Source organism: Pinus tabuliformis, chromosome J (assembly GCF_031772625.1).
Source record: "Pinus tabuliformis cultivar Carrire ecotype Pingquan chromosome J, CPIR1, whole genome shotgun sequence".
NCBI lineage: Eukaryota > Viridiplantae > Streptophyta > Pinopsida > Pinales > Pinaceae > Pinus > Pinus tabuliformis.
In genome coordinates this window covers 80,413,559-80,435,941 of record NC_142295.1, presented here as the reverse complement: position 1 = coordinate 80,435,941, position 22,383 = coordinate 80,413,559, and the positions used below count along the sequence as shown (strand labels likewise).

Sequence of the window (22,383 nt, the reverse complement as noted above, 5' to 3'; positions counted from 1 at the left end):
TTTCTGGGTTTCTTGAGTAGAGTCTGATTCCAAAGTTTCAGCGTTTTCTGAGGAGGGGAGCAGCCCCAAATCCTCATTTGATTTCTAGCAACAACAACAGCTTGGACGCAGATCAGAGAGGGGCCATTCCTTCGCTATTCTGAGTGTATTTCTTCACTTGCCTAGTGCAAGTAGAGGTGCCATCTCCCTGATCACCTCCTGTACTCATTTTATCACTCAGTATAATAAAATGGCTTAGCATTCTCTCTGCATTTCTTGTGTATCTGCTTATGGTTTATTTGATATATATCATATCATTGTTATTTGTATCTCTTTGAGCATTCTCGGCTATTATACCACTTGTGTGTTTCTATTATACTCTTAGACAGAGTCTGGAAAGGGCTAGGTAGCCTCTAGATCTTGTCCTCTTTTTAGAGGCGACATATATGGTAAATGCCCTCCCATTCCATCTCTGGTTGGAGTTTGCTTGTGTTTGAGGTATATTGCTGATAAAGGATATTACAGTGGTATCAGAGCATAGATCTGGCTCCAGCATGTGGAGCTAGCAATCTATGACACCAGCGGAAAAATCCTATATCTGTTACAGAGGTTGGAGATACAGAGACTCTGGATGTAGGTTGGAGAACACTTACGAAGAGGGAGACTATGTTCCGGTAGTAGACGCAGAACAGGAGGAGCCTGTAGTGGACGCAGAGCAGAGGGAGCATGTGGTGGATGCAGAGCAGGAGGCTCCGATGGCAGATGATGACGGGAAGAGATTTGCGGATATGCTCCTCAAATCAGTGCAGGATCTGTCGAGGCAGATTGAGGTGATGGGGCAGAGATTCACGGCAGTAGAGGCCAGACAGCGTGAGAGCCCATGGGTTTTCCAGGTTGGTGAGGGATCGGGCGCATCCCACCATTTGCCAGAGTAGCGTGATACTGCGCAGCAAGTGGCCTCACATGCCCCTACACGCTTTACCATGCCCACTTTCTTAGGAGTAGACACGGGGGCAGTCGCCCAGCAGGAGGCAGAGCCCGGACATATGGGCGATTATTTTGCAGAGTACCAGGCCTATGGGCAGGAGTTCAGGGATGCCCTCTCATTCAGAGATTTTGTTCAGCTCCAGCGGGATAGCAGACCCCGCGACCATCACAAAGGATATCGGCATTACCATGATGGTGACACCCACCGTGCAGCGAGTAGATTCCTTTTGCCTACGTTTGATGGGTCATCGAACAATTCGGCAAAGTCTTGGGTGGAGAAGCTGGACATTTATTTCCAGCTTAACTAGATGTCGAAGACAGAGGCCATCAAGGTGGCAACATTGCATTTTGATGGTGAGGCCCAGGATTGGTGGTTTCATAGGATGGTTACGCTCGGGCATTCTACAGTGATGACATATGCTGAGTTTACTAGGAGATTGATGGAGCAATTTGACCGGAGGGATCTAGAGCAGCGTTTTGTTGAGTTGATGAGGCTCAAACAGACAAGGAGCCCAGAGACCTACATTGCAGATTTCTTGAGGGTCTCCGTGATGGTGCCAGACCTATCCACGGCGCGAAGGGTCTATATGTATGTTGAGGGGTTAGCATAGCCACTTCGGGGTCTAGTCCGATCCACTAGACCAGCCGCACTCCAAGACGCTATCAGCAGGACCCGGGACTTACAGGATGTCTTACCCAGGACCCGGACACCTTATCCCCAAAGAGACTTTCCAGTCTAAGGGGAAGGACGTGAGGATTCCACCTCCAAAGGGGAATCCAGGATGAGTACAGCTTGATGATGATGCCAGGAGGGAGCTGAAGAAGAAGCGGTTTGTCAGGAGCCGTGGGCACCGGAACATAGATGTGCTGCTAGTAAAGTGCATTTCATTGAGGTCTTCTTTGAGAGCAATGGAGAAGAGGATGACAAGGATGATGGGGAGGCAGGAGATAGCCATGCCATACAGGGACCTTTACCACCTCCACCACCACCAGCAAGAGGTGCATCATTTGCACCCACTGGAGGGGCCCTTGCAGCATTGCGAGGAGTTCCCAAGTATCTGACGCTACGCGTACGAGGGACAGTACGTGGCCAGCGAGTATCAGTTTTGGTTGACAGTGGGGCAACCCACAACTTCATCGATGCACAGATGGTTGAGCGGAGAGGTATATAGATAGAGAGCTTCGATGGGTTTTCAGTCTTGGTCCCAGGAGATCAGACCATGACATGTGCTCGTTATGTTCCAGAGCTTTCAGTGACGATGGGCACCTACACATTGACTGACCACTTTTTCATGGTCGATATTCTGGACACCAACATGATATTGGGTGTTCAGTGGCTTATCACTCTAGGGAAGGTCACGACGGATTGGAAGACCCTAGAGATAGAGTGGGATGATGAGAAGACAGGGAGGCATGAGAAGATACAGGGACAGCACACATATCTGCCTCAGACTGTTTCGGCTCATCGGATGGAGGCAGTGTTCCGGAAGGGAGACACAAAGTGGGTAGTGGAGCTACGTGCATCAGAGGCATGGACTACAGGGTAGTCGGTACATCCAGAGATACAGTCCATCCTTGATCGGTATGCCATAGTGTTTGGGAGATTCCACCAGGACAACCACCGGATCAGGGGTTTGAGCACACCATCGACCTAGAGCAGGGCATACAGGCAGTGATCACCACCCCCTATAGGCACCCCAAGGCCTATCGGGATGAGATTGAGAGGGCTATCCAAGAGTTGCTGGCTCTTGGGCACATTCAACCAAGCACGAGTCCTTTTGCTTCTTTTATGGTGTTGGTGAAGAAGAAGGACGGTATGCTGAGGATGTGCATTGACTATAGGGCCCTGAACAAGAAGACCCTGAAGAACAGGTACCCCATACCCAGGATCGATGAGTTGATGGACGAGTTGAGAGGGGCACTTTTCTTCTCAAAGATTGATTTAAGATCGGGGTACCACCAGATTCGCGTGAGGGAGCAGGACATTCCCAAGACCGCCTTTCCGTCCGTCTGTGGGTGATAACTGGTACTCAAGTAGCCCTCTAGCCACGTGTTAACTATCTCTGTCTGCCCGTGTACATTTCAGCCTTGCATGAATCACATCTTCCGTAGTCACTTGAGGAAGTTTGTGTTGGTATTCTTCGACGATATTCTAATTTACAGTAGGACTTGGGAGGAGCATCTCCAGCACATTGAGACAGTATTGTGTATCTTACAAGAGCAACAGTTCTATGCCAAACTCTCCAAGTGTGAGTTTGGGTTGACAGAGATGTTATATCTGGGACACATCATAGGGGTGGATGGAGTGAGAGTCCACGAGGAGAAGATCAGGGCCATCAGAGAATGGTCGAAGTCGAGAAACGTGACGGAACTTCGAGGATTCATTGGAATCTGGACGTACTACCGGAAGTTCGTCAAAGTTTTCTCACAGCTTGCTGCACCCCTGACAGACTTGACGAGAAAGGGGGCATTCAGTTGGTCGGATACAGCGCAGCGAGCCTTTGACAGGCTCAAGGATGTTATGAGCCGCTGCCCAGTGCTTGCATTGCCAGATTTTACGCAGCCATTTGTTTTGGAGTGTGATGCGTTGGGAGAGGGGATCAGCGCAGTATTGATGCAGGGAGGTCACCTTATAGCCTTTGAGAGCCAGAAGCTCCTTCCGCACGAGAGGTTGTATTCTATATACGACAAGGAGATGCTGGCCATCATGCATGCATTGGCTAAGTACCGGCAGTATTTGGTGGGCAACAGGTTCAGGGTGAGGACTGATCACAACAGCCTCAAGTTCTTTTTGGAGCAGAAGCAATTACAGGAGAGGCAGCAGAAGTGGATCAGTAAGATCCAAGCATATGACTTTGACATTGAGTATGTCAAGGGTAAGAACAACGTGGTAGCAGATGCCCTTTCACGTAGACCAGCCACGTTGTCTCTTATGAGCTTGGATACAGACTGGAGGGCTCGACTCTTAGTAGAGTACTCCAAGGACAGGTTTGCATGTGAGATTCTGGACGGGCAGGTGGCAGATGACAGGTACAGGGTGATCGATGAGATCATCTATTACAGGGATCGGATCTTCTTGACTGAGGGGTCTCAGCTCAAGAAGAAGATACTCTAGGCATCACATGACTCACCATTGGCAGGCCATCAGGGGTTTACCAAAACCTACAGGGCCATTAGAGAGAGGTTCTCATGGAAGGGCCTCAAGGAGGACGTACTCCAGCATGTCAAGGAGTGCGATGTTTGCCAGAGGAACAAGGGGGAGATGAGCCATCCCACGGGATTATTACAGCCTCTTCCCATTCCGGATGGGAAATGGGAGAGTATTTCGATGGACTTCATCACAGGGTTGCCCATGGTACAGGGCAAGGATTGTATCTTTGTCGTCGTTGATCGGATGACGAAGTACGCACATTTCTTTGCCATATCCGCACATTATACAGTAGCACAAGTGGCCGAGTCGTTCTTCAGGGAGATCTTCAGGCTACATGGTCTTCCTAAGACCATCATCAGTGATAGGGACAGCCGTTTTATGGGCGGGTTTTGGCAGGAGCTTTTCCGATTGGTGGGGATGGAGTTGACACCGAGCACCAGTTATCACCCACAAACGGATAGGCAGACAGTGGTAGTTAACAAATAGCTAGAGGGCTACTTGCATAACTATGTCAGCGGGCAGCAGTGAGCATGGCTGAAGTGGTTGCATCTGGGGGAGTACTGCTACAATACTTCACATCACATGTCCATTGGTATGTCACCATTCTATGCCTTGTATGGGTATCATCCTTTATCTTTTGTCGATGTGATGTTTGGTGATAGCAGGGCTCCTAGAGCCAAGATTTGGATCCAAGAGAGTCAGGATATCCTCCGAGCTCTCAAGGATAACATGGCTACAGCGCAGAATCAGCAGAAGCTGTATGCCGACAGGGGTCGGGTGGAGAGACAGTTCGAGGTAGGGGACATGGTCTACCTACGATTATAGCCATACCGACAGTCGTCATTGAAGCAGAAGGGGGCTCAGAAGCTCAAGCCCCGCTTTTATGGGCCATACAGGGTAATACGCAGGATTAGACAGGTTGCATATGAGTTGGAGCTGCCCCAAGGCAGCAAGATTCATAACATTTTTCATGTATCATGCCTGAAAAAGGCATTGAGGCAGCAGGTGACGGTGACAGATGAGCTACCACCCATCGATGATGAGGGGCATTTGGTATTGCAGCCGGAGGCTACCATTGATACCAGGGAGAGGCAGCTGCGGAGTAGGACGGTCCGGGAATTCTTGGTGAGGGGAAGAATTTGCCGAATGAGGATGCCACTTGGGAGAGTGAGAAGATCTTATAGCATCCATCACTTCAGTTGCTTAAGTACAAGCAACATTTTGCCGGGGGAGACTGTAATATTCCTAATTAGCCATGGCTAATTGAAATATTTGATTTTGTCCAAATTTTGCCTTTTATAGTTATTTTGTAAAAACCAAAAAAAAAAAAAAAAAGTGAGGAAGGCCGACATAACTCACTTTTAAAATAAAAAGTCACTTCCTAGTAGCACAACATTGTGACTTAAAAGGAGCCAAGGGGGCCAAAGAGGGGATGCAGAAATGGAGCCCACACAAAGACATGGAGGGACTGCGCAGGAGGTAAAACACACATGGCACGAGGGGAATCACGCAGGAGGAGGTGAGCCTTGGGATTGAGAGAGGCAGAGGCTATAAATGAGAGAGGAGCCCCCTCATTTTGATCATTCAGTGATGACCATTTATGATAGTCATTTCGACTAAGAGCACGTTGGTTGTTTAGCTAGTCTGCAACACTGTTTAGTTCATTAAGTGTCTTCGTTTGGAGATCTCACCCTTAGCCCCGGGGGACTTCAGTGCCTGCTCTGGAAAGGTATTTCCATTGGCATTTCAGCCATAGATACATCAGCATTTCAGGAGTAGTTTATCAGCATTTTGTAGGACTGCGCAGCACTGAGAGAGGGACGCAGTTCTGGTTTGGTGCTAGGAGGTAGAGCAGGGGATCAGCCCTTGCAGCTGGAGAGTTTTTGGCAGGAGTTTCAGGCATATTTCTGGAGGGTTGCATTCAATGGCAACGCAAAGCACTGAGAGACTGCGCAGAACCCCAAGGGGGTGATTTTCGGGGGTCGGCCATTCTAGGAGAGCTTTCTAGGTTTTTATGGGTTTCTTGAGTAGAGTTCGATTCCAGAGTTTCAGCCTTTTCTGAGGAGGGGAGCAGCCCCAAATCCTCATTTGATTTCTAGCAGTAGCAACAGCATAGCAGTTTCCCAGCAGCTTGGACGCAGATCAGAGAGGGGCCATTCCTTCGCTATTCTGAGTGTATTTCTTCACTTGCCTAGTGCAAGTAGAGGTGCCATCTTCCTGATCACCTCCTGTACTCATTTTATCACTCAATATAATAAAATGGCTTAGCATTCTCTCTACATTTCTTGTGTATCTGCTTATGGTTTATTTGATATATATCATATCATTGTTATTTGTATCTCTTTGAGCATTCTCAGCTATTATACCACTTGTGTGTTTCTATTATACTCTTAGACAGAGTCTGGAAAGGGCCAGCTAGCCTCCAGATCTCGTCCTCTTTTTAAAGGCGACATATCTAGTAAATGCCCTCCCAGTCCATCTCTGGTTGGAGTTTGCTTGTGTTTGAGGTATATTCCTGATAAGGGATATTACAAAGTACAAGGTATAAATATAAAGTTATAAAGTGCCTAGGAGTCATTAATAAGGGGGACCACATGAAAAGGGGGTCAGGTGAGGGAATGATCTCCACCATTGATCTAGAAGGTTGAGATCTAATCTCAACCTTTGATCAAAAGGGTTAGGGTTTTCTTATCTAGTGAGAACTAAAAAGGGAGAAAAAGGTGTGAAGCCTCTCATTCTACTTGTGCAAAGTTGGAGGAGAGAAAAGAGAGGAGGAAGAGGATAGCTAATGGAGAAGGGTTTTATTGTAGCAGAGAAGCCACCATTAAAGCAGCCCGAATTTCTAGGAGGTTGACTTTCAGGTTGTAGTAGAGGCATGAAATTTAAGGAGGCAGGTAGCATACATCTGTGCAGATTTCGAGGCAGATAAGGATAGGTTGTGTGCGAAGATTTCGAGATAGAGAAAGGCCCCTAACAGTAGCACAAAATCCCAGACCTTTCAAGCAAACCTCAGCATGAATTTTGAGGTTGTAAGGAGGGACTGACAGCATGCATTTTGAGCCATTAAATGTTGGTCAGTCTACACTGAAATCAAGGAGAGAAGTGCATTAATTAACCGGTTGACTGTCCCAAGTTACAAGGCAGTCTGAGACAGTTTGGTGGCACAATTTTTCAAGAAACAGTGGATAGTCCAGTGGCTTGAATCTCAAAAAAATTATTGCTATACAGTGACCCAGAATTTCAATCAGCAAACTACAGTGGAGGCTCATAAATTGAATAGAGAAAGAGGACTGACAGTAACACTCTTTCCAAGGGAGATAAATATAATTGTATTGTATTTATTGCTTTAATGATTTTTCTGAGAAGAAGCTAATAAAATCCTCCTTAAACTGGTTTTCCCCTTGTGGGTTTTTCCAGGGTCAAAGTTGACCAAAAATAAGTGTCTTCTATGTGTGTGAATGCTTGTCTCATTTTATCTATCAGCTGAAAAATACAAAAGAGTAGAAGTACTGTTAATTTTAGGTATGTTCTATGCTTAGAACAATTTAATTCAATTTTCACAGTTAGCTCAATATCTTTTCCAGATTAGCAATCACATCAGCATTAAAATAAACTGCAGATAGATCATAAACATAAATCACAGAAGACAAGCCAAGACAAGAGAGACAAGATGTGGCGCTAGCCAGGGACAAACCCCAATGTGGGGAAACCCTTGATAAATTCTTCTTATATGTTCTTCAATAGTTCAGCAGAGAGATAGAGAGAGAGATAGTACATTTACAATAGAAGTCAACACTTTGACTTGTATAGATAAGAGCATAGATCATCTCTAAGAAGATGATACATGAGATCAGTTGAAGACAAGTTACTTCAACTAATTCTCCAAGGTGACTCCTTCACCTATCATTGTGATGCATCTCGTCATCATGTTGCACCTCACCGTGTTGCACCATGCTGCACTACTGTCCTCGTGTTTGGCACTGTTATACCTTGTGCCACTGCTGCACTATGCTGTCACCCATGTGCTTGCTGCACCATTGCTGCTTTGTGTACTCGCTGCACCAAGTACTATACTGCTGTCCCAATGTACTTGCAGCACTATGCTTGTTGTTGTCTGTTGTCGCGCAGATTGACACGACAACGCTCAACCGGGGGCTGTCACTCTGATCCCCGATCCCTCCGTTTAAGCCTCTCCCACGGCTAAGGGGGGTAGACCCTGTGAGATGATGAAGACCAACTGTCGACCAGTTGGTTGGGAGACACGAGACACGATATGATAAGCACTAAATGGATTTATAAGTTAAAAGACCAGTGCCTTATGAGATTGATGCTTAAACGATTACTTGCGAGACGATGTAAGAATATAAACCATGAACAGCAATCATTTATCATCAAATAACTAGAACAGTGGCTAAATATCTAGTAAACCCACAAAGTTCCTGCAATGACCGAATCTCAATAACGATATCCAGCAATTAAGGAAATAATAATGCAATTATAAATCACAAATCGTTGACCAGATACCATATTAAGATAATCATTCATGCATAGATAAACATTCATTATGCATCGATAAATTTGAATCCCAGCATGATAATTCCCTGGAAATAACTGGATCTTGGCAAAAGAGAAGATTTTCCAAATTTTTTTTTATTTTTTTTTTTTGGAATTTTAAAATAAAACTAAATTAAAATCTAAATAAAATAAATCCTAATAAAATAAAATCTAAGTCAAAACTAAAAAGGATTAACAAAATTTAATCGTAAATGAAAAAGCTAATTTTTAAACTACAACGTAACTAATAAAAGAAATAAAATCTAAATTCTAACTTTGAATCTAAACTAAATGAAAATCGACTTTTTATTTTTTTATATCATATATTAAAACAAAATCAAAAAATTTATAAAACAAATCTAACAAATTAAAATCTAAATAAAACAAATCAACAAATACAAAATCGAACTTCTAACTAAATACTAATGCTAACCTAAACGTAACCACGCAGAAAGACCACAACAAGCTCGATTTACCTGCTTCGAATGTAGACCCAAGCCGCTGATCGTAACTAAAACGCAAACGCTAGAAAATGACCCACTGAGTGTAATATGATATACTATGAAATCTGCTTGAAGAATCGTAACCCTGGACAGTTTTGATAGCAGACTGCGGCAACAGATACGAAACAGTGTTTGCCTGGCCTGGAATGATACCTCATATAGTCATTTCCACAAAATATTGAAAAAACGATGCTGCCCTGTGCGTGGACTGTCTGAAAGGTAGAAGATAAAACGCAGTCATGTAATGCCAAAAACAATTCTTCGGGTGCACGCAGCAATCCGCAGTCACGTTTGACCCTTCCAGATAACTGACCCATGATTTACCGCATACAACCAAGGGAAAACGCTGGGCAAATCGGAAATGCTACACGCTACAGCACTGAGCCACGGACTTTCAAAAAATAATGATGAATGCTACAGTCCTGATAAAATTTCGTGCTACTGTTTGAAAGAATGCAGCCTTCGGTATCTAGACGGCGATTGGAAGAACTCGTGGGTAGCTCAGCGTTGTTTTTGAGTTGAAATATCTGCGGGTGCTGGTTGACAATGAAGAATTGGGAACGACTTTTCCCTTTCATGCACAGATTGAAGCAGTTGGCGTAATGAAAATCAACTGGCCTGCGTGGCAACGATTTCTTTTTAGACGGCAGACAGCGAAATTTCCTGAGTGTTCGCAAAGAGTGGCGTGATCTATTGCAAGAGACTGAAACCACGCAGATTTGCCTGAAGTGATGAACGGATCTGCACACTCTTGCTATCGACAGCCCCAAAAAAATTTTGAACTTCTTGAAGCGCAGGTCGATGAGGCTGGCTCAGAATTTGCTTAATGAAACCCCGAAAATTTCTAGACCGACCACATGTACCTGTTATCTGCAAGAGAAAAGAGAACCTAAAATGATGTATGCCAGAAACTAACCTAAAAACCCTAAACCCTAATAAAAACTGCATAAAGCAAAAATTTGAAACTCTAGATCAGCTTGATAAATTTACAGATTTTCGCCCCTTAACAGCCAGATTCAGCAATAAGAACAGAAATTTCAGATTTTCACTGTGAAGAACTTCAGAAAATCTCTCATGCAAATTAGAAAATAAAACTGAATAATAGACCCAGGATCTAATCCAACTGGGCTCAGCAAAAAATGCTTGCGGGAGTTGGCTGGTTCAGCCGAGAACTTCCCCTAACACCCGACAATCTTCTTCAGTAAGAGTTTTCCTGCACAGCTCACTTCAACCATCAGTAAAGAGGGCAAAAATGCTGCTAGATCTCAAAAAGTAATGGAGATACCTGCCATTACTTCAGAAACCCTAACAACACTCAAACCCTAGCAAGTGAACAAGATACCTGTGCTCACAATACTCTACAATAAGCTATTATTAATGGCTGAAACATAAAATATGCAGAAACTAAATTAGCTCACAACACTTCCAGAGAGTAACACCAGCAAGATTTGGACCCCAAAGTCTTCTTTTATTAACCAGAAACAGTTTACAAGAGAGCTTCTTCAGTACCAGACTCACAGATCCAATGATCTGAAATGACCCCTAGCACCCTATTTAAAGGAAATGATCCCAACGGCTAGTTCGAGTGATCCATGTCGAAATGATTTCGACCGTCGATGAGGATCAAGACATCTCTTAATCTCATCTGTCGAAATTGTTAACTTATTATTAAAATAATATTTTGCATGCATTCACTCAAAATATTATTATTTTATTATTTAGGGTTTTTGCTTTATTTTATAATTTTTTATAATTTTTTATTTATTTCATTTTTTTAATTTTTTAATTTTTATTTATTTTATTATTTTATTATTTTATTTATTTTCTTAAATGGATCATCGAACTAAGCCTTTCGAAACATCACCTAGGACCTAGGACTTAGGACTCATGAGGGGATTTAAAACATTTTCCAACCCTCAAGACACTTTTCATCATGACTTTTACAATTTACATCTTAAGGGGACAAACCCACTTAACATAGACCCTCACAATCACCCAGTTTCTGCGACACAACTATAATCTAGCAGATTAACACACTAGGATTCTCCTAAAATTCGAATGATAAAATCCATCCCGGCTTTGGGGTCAGGCTGAAGGAAAACTCTGCCGATCATGGATCGGTGAGACGAAAAACCTTCCGGGACGTAGATTATCATTAGAAAGTTAGGTCCACCTAGGCAATTTACATAAACGACTCATATCTGCTAAGATTATTTACAATTCATACATGCAGACTGGGTTTACAATTAAAATGATTAAGCTGTTGATGACTGCAGGCTGGCACGAACACGTCGATCAGGTGCTGCCCCTTTCTGCCAAGAAAAGAGGGGGAGTACTGCATGGGTAGTTGACCGGTAGTGGTCAACACTGTCCATGCTTTACCATGTTGTTACTGTCCATGCTGCACCAAGTACTATACTACTGTCCCAATGTACTTGCAGCACTATGCTTGTTGTTGTCCATGCTTTACCATGTTGTTGTTGTCCATGCTTCACCATGCTTGCAGTTGTTCCATGTGTCATCATGCTTGCAACTGTCATATTTGCTTGCTCCACCAAGCTTCATTGATGTCCCATTGTCATCATGCTTGCAGCTATCCTATTTGCTTTCTCCACCAAGCTTCATTGCTGTCCCATTGTCATCATGCTTGTGGTTGTCCTATTTGCTTGCTCCACCAAGCTTCATTGTTGTCCCATTGTCATCATGCCTGCAGTTGTCCTATTTAGACATGTTGTACCTTGTTGTCCATGTATTGATCATGTACAGCTATACTGTTGTCCCACTGTAACACCTACAGCACACATTTCCATGTTGCCACCTACAACACACTTAGATTTCCGCTGCAGATCTTGGCTATGCTTGACGGCAGATTAGGACTTCATTTTGATAATGTATAGGAGCTCCTCTTAACTGCAGAATAGGCCTCCTCTCCTAGCTATGTATAGGTCTCCTCATTTGTTGAGGATATGCCCTCTCTTTACTGCGGATTTAGGCCTCCTTTCTGCGGCAAGACCTCTCCCTTAACAGCTGCTAGATCTCTCCTTCATCTGCAGCTAGGGCACATTTAACTCAGTTGTAACCCTACCTTAGATCTACGGCTAGAGCATACTAAAGGCCTCCTTATGACAACGGATTAGGGCAATGTATAAGGGCTCCTTTGGACAGCGTATGACGGCAAGTTAGGGCATCGAATGGGAGCCTCCCTATTGTTGTTAGGGTATCCCTTTTGTTGTGTCTAAGGTTGTCTCAAACCCTTCTAGAACAAAGTATAGATTAGGGCATGATAGGATTGCGTTAGGGTCCACTGTTAGGCCTCCTTCACAGCTTGCTAGATCTACATTTCCTCCTACGTCTAAGGCTTCTTCATTAGTGCAGCGTAGAGCCTAGGGCACTCCCTCCAGATCTCCATTAGGGCAGCGTAGAGCCTAGGAACTCCCTCTAGATCTCCATCAGGGCAGCGTTATCCCTTAGGATCTCTCCTCCCACCAATACCCAAAGACAAGTAGAGAGGAAGAGATCCCAAGTGAGTGTGTCCAAATGACTTTCAAGACACCTCTATTTATACTTATCCGAATCGGATGATCTTCAGATCAATCCTACACCTCTCGATGAGAGGGATCCAAGAAAAATATTACCTACCATTAATAAGATGACCCACATGGAGTTTGGCCCTAGTTGCCAATTTTAACAAGTAATTTGCATGTTTCTCTTACAATTTGCAAAAAGTATATATACTAGACTTACTTGTTTGGGGCTGTGGGCATTAAAATTATGCAAAGTAAACTGAAAGTGGGAGGGCTACAAGAAACCAAAATTTCTACACATACTAACCAATGCACATAGTTGGGCAGCAGTTCGACTTTTAGTTGCCGAAGACGGGTGTCGAAGGAGTTGCGAGTTGCTCAGATGAATTGCAAGAGGCAAAGATCATTCCCGAAACGAATTTTCGGAGGCAGTGAGAGTTCTAGGAGAGGCTCTGTGCATTTCTAGATTTTCTAGTGTGAGTTGCAGGAAGGAGGTGTGAATTACACAGAGGCAGAATTGTTTTTGCAGAAGGAAACCTTGTATTTCCAGTTCAATTTTGCCAATGGGAGTGGAGGAAAATATTTTCCGAAGCTCTCCTAGTGAAAGGCACGCATATTGTAATTCTCAAATTTCGTTGTAGATTTATAGTAAAGCCCTCATCCAATGTTGCACGAAACGCCCACCCCCCAAGCATCCAAACCGAGAACCACGTCCCATATGGATCCATGGGGGATCTGCAGTTCGGAATTTCGGAACTACTAATCGGGTCGGCATAGATGGTTCTTGGAAATTCAGAACCATGTCGGCCTGATCCATGGTTCCGGATTTCTGAACCGCAGATCTAACGATGAAAACTCCCCGGAACAACGGATCCTCCCAAGATACACAGCGGATCGGGCACGGATCCGAAGGGAGACGAGCGGTTCCATAGGGTTACACAGGGTTCTAAACATTTTTTTATTTTTTCTTTGAGTTAGGTTGGATTGGGGCTTCTCAGACACTCCCAAGGTGCTCCCTTCATGCTCTTTAGACGTTTCCTAGATGCTCCCTCATGGTAATGTTAAATTCTTAAAGTAAAAGTGACATTCTCATTACCAGGGAATGACTCAAGATATTTGAGAGTGATTCCAGCCTCATCGGACTTCATATGGAGAAAATAGAATTTCATATCCTATTCAAAATTCAGTAGACTTAACAGTTTTCAAGAATTCAGGATCAATGGGATTGTGGCATTTCATTAGATTATATCATGTATGAGGGTATGTGATCAGCGTTCAAGAGCATCCAACCCTATATGTACCCTAGTGTTGGTGGTGTTAATTGTTGAACTCCTTTTTCATGCCCTTGGCAAAAAATTACCTTTCAATCAAGTCAAAATCATCGATCAAGCTTGTTAAGCTTTTTCTACCATATTTTAAGGCTTGGATAATGGATTAGGTAGTTTGATCAAAATTGGGCAATGTTGACTAATATCCCTAGACAATCGAGGTAGAGGCAAATGCTAAACAAGAAGAGAAGAATCTAGATTCTAGATAGTTGATGCATCTAAATGATTGATGCTCAAATAAATAATAATTAATGTACAATGGACGCCATATCTATCTTGATTTATGTACAAATATGCATGCTCCCATATCTTCTACAACTAATTTGGTATTTTGCATGTTTTTTTAATATAAATGCAAAAAAATATAACTATATATATAGTAGATGCTTCCTAGATTTTTGGGAAATGACGCTTCCGCGTCCCCACATCGTACAACATTGCCCTCATCAGTAGAACTGGTCAATTTGTCCAAAAATATTGGTGTTCATTATTTTGTGTGTCTCCATTATTTCTCAATTCCTATTATTATTTGTGAAAATTGCAGTAGTTATTTATTCGTTATTTTCCGTGATTAATTTCTGAAGACAAATGATCTGCATAAGATAGAAGAATAAATTTTGGTAATTGCAGTTAAGGAAATTTCACAGTGATCTTGATGCAAACACTGGCTAAACACTTCCTCTCATTAAATATTTTAAACATCTTGATGCCACAAACATATTCCGACTTTAATTCCGCTTTAGTAGCATTAAGGAAGAAGATATAAATTATCATTGTGTATATACATTCCCATCTTCGTCTTTTCTTTTTTTAAATATCTTGTGTTAATATAAGACATTTTTCATCAAATAAAGGTTTGACAGCTTCTCCAGCCGCATTGCATGTGTTCATAATAATTCTTTGGCAACTAGCATTCCCACCTGCTCATGTGATTAAGAGATTGGTTCATGTATCACACTATCTTGTTCTAATGCATGCCCATGCCAGAAGAACTTCAAGAAAAATTACAAAAAACAATGGGCATGGCTAAAACATATGCAATTAACAAACAAATCCCCCTCTGAGCCATTTAAAAACAATGGAATAGACATATGATATAACGCAAACAATGTTTCATGTGGTATCATTCAGGCTAGAAAAACCCAACACGCCATAACACATTAGAAACTGATAATTATACATATTAAAATAAGTCAGAAACCAATCATATAAAATTAAGTCAAGACTTGAACTAAGATTTCAAGAAGATTCAACACTTCATGACAATGTGATGCTAACCATTCAGTTCTTCAGATACTAATAAATGCAAACCATATTTTTCCCCCTTTATTGAGGCAGACCTGGCAACATCTTCTCCATTCCTACTATAGGAAGCTAATATTACAAGCGGTATTCCAGCCCCAAGTGCATCATCTAAAAACCTGCAAAAGTGTTCACATATTAGCAGATTTTCATTAGATGATAATGGAAGCTATATGTACCAATCAAATATTATAAATATTGGTCCATAAACACAGAAAAGACAATCTAGAAATCTCCACAAGATTTATAGCAACATATCTTGTTGTCTTTAGTTTCGGTATGTAAAAGTCATCTCTGTAAAGGCTTCCAAAAGAATGTTCCATTTTGGAAATTACACACATCACAATGATCGCTGTGTTTTCAACATGTCTAAAATAGACTATATTTAAATCAGCATACTCACTGTGAATATCAACCTAAGCATCAAAGTAGCAGAAGTCGTGAAAATGAGAAATCGACAGCAGACACGCAAAAAATAAAACACATCCAACTTTGAGAAGGATTTTAACAATGCAAAAACCAGGAGTCACCCTAAATTCATATACCCTAGTTTGTCACACTTCCCCTTCTGACAACCAATTTGTAAAATGTCCAAGTTTCTCTAATAATTCTAACAACAGTTCCCCTAAAAATAATGTTAAACTATTAAAATGACAGAAAACAAGAACAAAGACTATAATTCCTAATTAATGCATTATGAAACCATAAACAAACAGAGCAAAAGCATTTATCATTATGTATGGATCATCATCATATGCGAATGGTGTAACCCATTGGTGATAATTATATCATATATCTTTAGTCATTTAATATACAGTCTTAAATGTTACACTACTTGAAATTCATTGTAGATGCCCCACCTTACAACCGCATTGTAGATAACCCTGGAGATATCCATTAATGTACATAGCTCTCAAGCTCAAAGAAGAGAAGTGGATAAATTGTACAATAACAAGGTGACACGCTATAGTGATCCAAATCGGATCAGTAGATTATTTCTCATCTATCTCAAATGCTTTCGAAGTGGAAAAAGGAGAAGAATTAGCTTGCAAGGTTGTTTTTATGAGGCATCCCAGTTTGGAGAATTCGGGTCTAAAACCTTCCAAATGCATTTTGAGAACTTAAACAAAACCTTTTGGGGTCAAAAAACTCTCTGATGTGCCAGACCCCCCGACATTGTTCTACACTTAGACACCTTTCCAATTGTCCAAGAATGACATCAATCAGAGTTCGTATGCAAAACTTATGCCTCCCACAAGTTCACCTACAATATTGACCACCATCGTAGGAGTCTGTGCCATGTCAACCCCAGTTACTCCCTTCCGTCAAACATAGGCAACCCTTAGATAAAATCCATCAAGATTTCCTGCCACTTCTGATTTGGGATAAGGGGTGTGTTGTCACCCGAATTGTACACCAAATGTGACAACACTAAGGGCAAGGGTTTTCACTCTGATCCCTGCCCTCTCTATTTAAGCTATCTCCCAAATGCAAGATAAAGCGTAGTCCTTAAAGATGGAAAGATAAGAAACTCATTGGAAACCAACAAGTTCAAGGGATACAATTGAATGTCTTAGCAACTTGAGCTAAAATTATGTGAAAAATAAGATTTTCAAGCACAAGTAGATTAGATTTTTAAGATATAAGTGATAGACTGGTGCCTTCAAGATTAATTACTTGCACAATAGAGATTAATATGTCAAGTTACCAGACGAATAGCTGCTGCAAAACGGAAAATTTGTCCTAGACTAAGTAACCTGACACGGGGATTCGGGATTTGTATGATACGGGGATTCGAGTGTCGGATTCGGACACGTTGATCCCCCAGAACAAGACACGTAGCATTCGTTATATATTATTTTATTAAAAAAACATAGATATATATATATATATATATATTAAAACTTAGATATTTCTTACACAAATTCCCATTAATGATACAAATTCATTGATTTCAAACATAGATTGTCATCTAGAATCTAGATGTTAGTTTCATTGTTTACAAAGTAAGTTAGTAACATTATCGCATGCATAGTACATACAAAATTCAAATACATGTCACATAAATCATAAATGATAAATCAATGTGTTGACCACTACGTGTCAACTACCCATAGCAGTACACCCCCTTTTTTTCGCAAAAGGGATAGCGCCTGATCGATATGTCTGTGCCATTCGACAATCATCGTCGACCCGATCATGTTATGTTATAAACCCAGTCTGCATGTGTAAATTGTAAATGATTTTAGCAAATTTGAGTCATGTATGTAAACTGCCTAGGCAAACCTAATTTTCTGGTGATAATCTATGTTCCAGAAGGTTTTTTGTCTCACCAATCCATGATCGGCAGAGTTTTCCTTCAACCTAACCCCAAAGCCGGAATGAATTTTGTCATTAGAATCTTAGGGGAGTCCTAGTGTGCTAGGTCAAATCTATGTAAAAGTGATTTGGGAATAGTCCTAACTATTTGGTTAGGCTATTTTATTACAAGTTGCTTGATCTGCTAGATTATGTTTGTGTAGCAGAACTGGGTGGTCTATGAGGGTCTATGTCAAATGGGTTTTCCCCCTTGAGATGTAAAATTGTAAAAAGTCATGATGTAAAGTGTCTTGAGGGTTAGAAAATGTTTTAATCCCCTCATAAGTCCTAAGTCCTAGGTCCTACATGATTTTTGCAAAGGCTAAATTCGAGGATCCAATAATAAAAAGATATAAATAATAAAAAAATAAAAAATTTAAAAATAGATAAAAATAATAATAAAATTAAAAAATAAAAAAATTTGGAAAAATAAAATAAAATAATAATAAGTCAAAGTTTTGAGTAAATAAATGCAGAATTTCAATTTTTTAATATATTAAAATGCATTTAAAAATTCGACAGATGAGATTAAAAGGGATTTTGATCCTCATCGACGATCGAGATCATTTTGACATGGATCACTCGAACTAGCCGTTGGGAATTTTTCCTTTAAATAGGGTGTTAGGGGTCATTTGAGATCATTCGATCTGTGAGTCTTGTGCTGAAGAAAGCTCTCTTGTAATCTTTTTCTTGTGCAATAAAGAAAGACTTTGGGGTTGAAATCTTGCTGGTGTTACTCTCCTGAAATGTTGTAAGCTGTTTCATTTTTCTGCATAAATTTAATTTCAGCCATTGGTAATAGCTTGTTGAAGAGTGATGTTGAACACAGGTATCTTGTTCACTCACTAGGGTTTAAATGGTAATAAAATTTCTGAAAATAATGGCAGGTATCTCCATTGGATTTGGATTTTAGTACTGTTTTTTCCCTCTTTATTGATAGTTGAAGTGAGTTGTGCAGGAAATCTAGATTGTGAAGATAAGCGGGCGTTTGGGGAAGTTCTCGGCTGAACCAGCCAACTCCTGTAAAACATTTTCTTGAAGAGCCCAGCCAGTTTCAATCTTGGGTTTATCATTTAAATTTATCTTTTGAATGCATGAGAGATTTCTAAAATATCTCATAGTAATTCTGAAATTTTGAAAATATTATTGTGGATTACTGACGAATTTGACTACTTAAGAGCTATAAATCTGTAAATATTGTAATTGTTTGACTGGTTTGTAGGGTTTTAGTTTTAATCCTTGCAAATATTATCTCTGGGTGTTTGTTTTGCCATGTAATATCCCTTATCAGGAATATTCCTCAAACATAAGCAAACTCCAACCAGAGATGGACTAGGAGGGCATTTACCAGATATGTCGCCTCTGAAAAGAAGACGAGATCTGGAGGCTACCTGGCCCTTTCCAGACTCTGTCTAAGAGTATAGGCAAAAACACACAAGTGGTATAGTAGCCGGGAAGCTCAAAGAGATAAAAATAACAATGGTGCAACATATAACAATATAACCATAAGCAGATACTCAAGAAATGCATAGAGAAATGCTAAGCCATTTTATTATACTGAGTAATAGAATGAGTACAGGAGGTGATCAGAAAGATGGCACCTCGACTTGCACAAGGAAAGTGAAGAAATACACTCAGAATAGCGAAGGAATGGCCTCTCTCTGAACTGCATCCAAGCTGCTAGAGAACTGTCATGCTGCTACTGCTGCTAAAAATCAAATGAGGATTTGGGGCTGTTCCCCTCCTCAGAAAATGTTGAAACTTTGGAATCGGATTCTACTCAAGAAACCCAAAAAAACCAAGAAAGCTTTTCTAAAATGGCCGACCCCCGAAAATCGCCCCCTTAAGGACCCACGCAATCCCTCAAGGCTCTGAGCTGCCACTAAAATAAACCCACCACAACTCTGCCTGAAACTCAACCAAAATCCTCCAATATGCAAGGGCTAATCCCATGCTCAACCTCCCAATACAAATCCCCCTGCAAAACCACAATCCAGAACTCCTGCCAGAAAGAACTACGTCATCCCTCTCAAGACTGCGCAGTCATCCAAGATGCTCAATCATCCTGCCAAAATGATGATGAAACTATTGCAAAAATACTGATGGAAATACCTTCCCCGAACAAGCACTCGAAGTCCCCCGGGGCTAAGCGTGAGATCTTCGAACGGAGACACTCAATGCACTAAACAGTGCTGCAGACTAGCTAAACAGCTAGCATGTTATAAGTTGAAGTGACTAGCTCAAATGCACATAATCGAATGCAAAAATGAGGAGGCTCCTCTCTCCTTAGCATTGGCCTCTCTCAATCCCAAGGCTCACCTCCTCCAACGTAGCTTTCCTCTTGCCACGTGTTTCTCACCATCTGCGCAGTCACTCCAAGTGTCTACGTGGGCCCCTCCTCTACATGGCTCTTTGGTCCCCCTTGGCTCACCCTTTAAGTTACAACGTTGTGCTACTAGGCAGTGTCTTTATTCATGAAGTGAGTATGTCCCCCTCTCCTCACCTTTTTATTTATAAATAGCTATAGAAGGCAAAATTGAGCAAAATCGAATATTCTAATTAGTCATGGCTAATTAGGAATATTATAGTCTCCCCCGGCAAAATGCTGCTTGTCCTCAAGCAACTGAAGTGATGGATGTTGCAAGATCTTCTCATTCTCCCAAGTGGCATCCTCATCCGGTAAATTCTTCCACCTCACCAAGAATTCCCGGACTGTCCTGCTCTGCAGCCACCTCTCCCTGGTATCAATAATAGCCTCTAGCTGCAACACCAAGTGCCCCTCATCATCCGTGGGTGGTAGCTCATCTGTCACTGTCACATGCTGCCCCAATGCCTTCTTCAGGCATGATACATGAAAAATGTTATGAATCTTGCTACCTTGGGGCAACTCCAACTCATATGCAACCTGTCCAATCCTGCGTATCACCCTGTATGGCCCATAAAAGCGGGGCTTGAGCTTCTCAGCCCCCTTCTGCTTCAGTGACGACTGTCGGTATGGCTGTAATCGTAGGTAGACCAAGTCCCCTACCTCAAACTATCTCTCCACCCGACCCCTGTCAGCATACAGCTTCTGTTGGTTCTGCGTTGTAGCCATATTATCCTTGAGAGCTCGGAGAATATCCTGACTCTCTTGGATCCAAATCTTGGCTCTCGGAGCCTTACTAGCACCAAACATCACATCAGCAAAATAAGGATCATACCCATACAAAGCATAAAATGGTGACATACCGATGGACATATGATGAGTACTGTTGTAGCAGTACTCCCCCAGATGCAGCCACTTCAGCCATGCTCGTTGCTGCCCACTGACATAGTTACGCAAGTAGCCCTCCAGCCACTTGTTAACTATCTTTGTCTGCCCGTCCGTCTGTGGGTGATAACTGGTACTCAAGTAGCCCTCCAGCCACTTGTTAACTATCTCTGTCTTCCCGTCCATCTGTGGGTGATAACTAGTATTCGGTGTCAACTCCGTCCCCACCAACCGAAAAAGCTCCTGCCAAAATCCGCCCATGAAACGGCTGTCCCCGTCATTGGTGATGGTCTTGGGAAGACCATGTAACCTGAAAATCTCTGTGAAGAACAACTCAACCACCTGCGTTGTTGTGTAGTGTGCGGATATGGCGAAAAAGTGTGAGTACTTTGTCAGTACTTTGTCAGCCGATCAACGACGACAAAGATGCAATCCTTGCCCTGTACCATGGGCAACCCTGTGATGAAGTCCATCGAAATACACTCCCATTTCCCCTCCGGAATGGGAAGAGGCTGCAATAGTCCTGCTGGATGGTTCATCTCCCCCTTGTTCCTCTGGCAAACATCGCACTCCCGGACATGCTGGAGTATGTCCTCCTTGAGGCCCTTCCATGAGAACCTCTCTCTAATGGCCCTGTAGGTTTTGGTAAACCCCTGATGGCCTGCCAATGGTGAATCATGCGATGCCTAAAGTATCTTCTTCTTGAGTTGAGATCTCTCAGTCAAGAAGATCTGATCCTTGTAATAGATGATCTCATCGACCACCCTGTACCTGTCATTAGCCACCTGCCCATCCAGAACCTCACATGCAAATCTGTCCTTGGAGTACTCTACTAAGAGTCGAGCCCTCCAGTCTGCGTCCAAGCTCATAAGAGACAACGTGGTTGGCCTACGTGACAAGGCATTTGCTACCACGTTGTTCTTACCCTTGACATACTCAATGTCAAAGTCCTATGCTTGGATCTTGTTGATCCACTTCTGCTGCCTCTCCTGTAGCTGCTTCTGCGCCAAAAAGAACTTGAGGCTGTTGTGATCGGTCCTCACCCTGAACCTGTTACCCACCAAATACTACTGGTACTTAGCCAATGCATGCATGATGGCCAACATCTCCTTGTCATATATAGAATACAACCTCTCGTGCTAAAGGAGCTTCTGGCTCTCAAAGGCTATAGGGTGACCTCCCTGCATCAACATTGCGTCGATCCCCTCTCACGACACATCACACTCCAAAACAAATCGCTGCGTAAAATCTAGCAACACAAGCACTAGGTAGCTGCTCATAACCTCCTTGAGCCTGTCAAAGGCTCGTTGCGCTGTATCCGACCAACTGAATGCCCCCTTCCTTGTCAAATCTGTCAGGGGTGCAACAAGCTGCGAGAAACCCTTGACGAACTTCCGGTCGTAAGTACAAATGCCAATGAATCCTCGAAGTTTCGTCACGTTTCTCA

General features: G+C 42.3%; 1 protein-coding gene across 3 annotated transcripts in view; it reads right to left on the bottom strand.

Moving 5' to 3' along the window:
• The window catches only part of LOC149225605 (CBBY-like protein), a 399,435-nt gene that overhangs the window by 173,338 nt on the left and 203,714 nt on the right, over window positions 1-22,383 (bottom strand). For all 3 annotated transcript variants that reach the window (XR_016247681.1, XM_089377197.1, XM_089377199.1), the window contains exon 7: window positions 15,367-15,447. Coding sequence is in view for 2 of the 3 variants with exons in the window: in XM_089377197.1 (XP_089233323.1) it covers window positions 15,367-15,447 (81 nt within the window). In the remaining variant the exon portion in view is untranslated. The remainder of the gene's footprint in view (window positions 1-15,366; window positions 15,448-22,383) is intronic.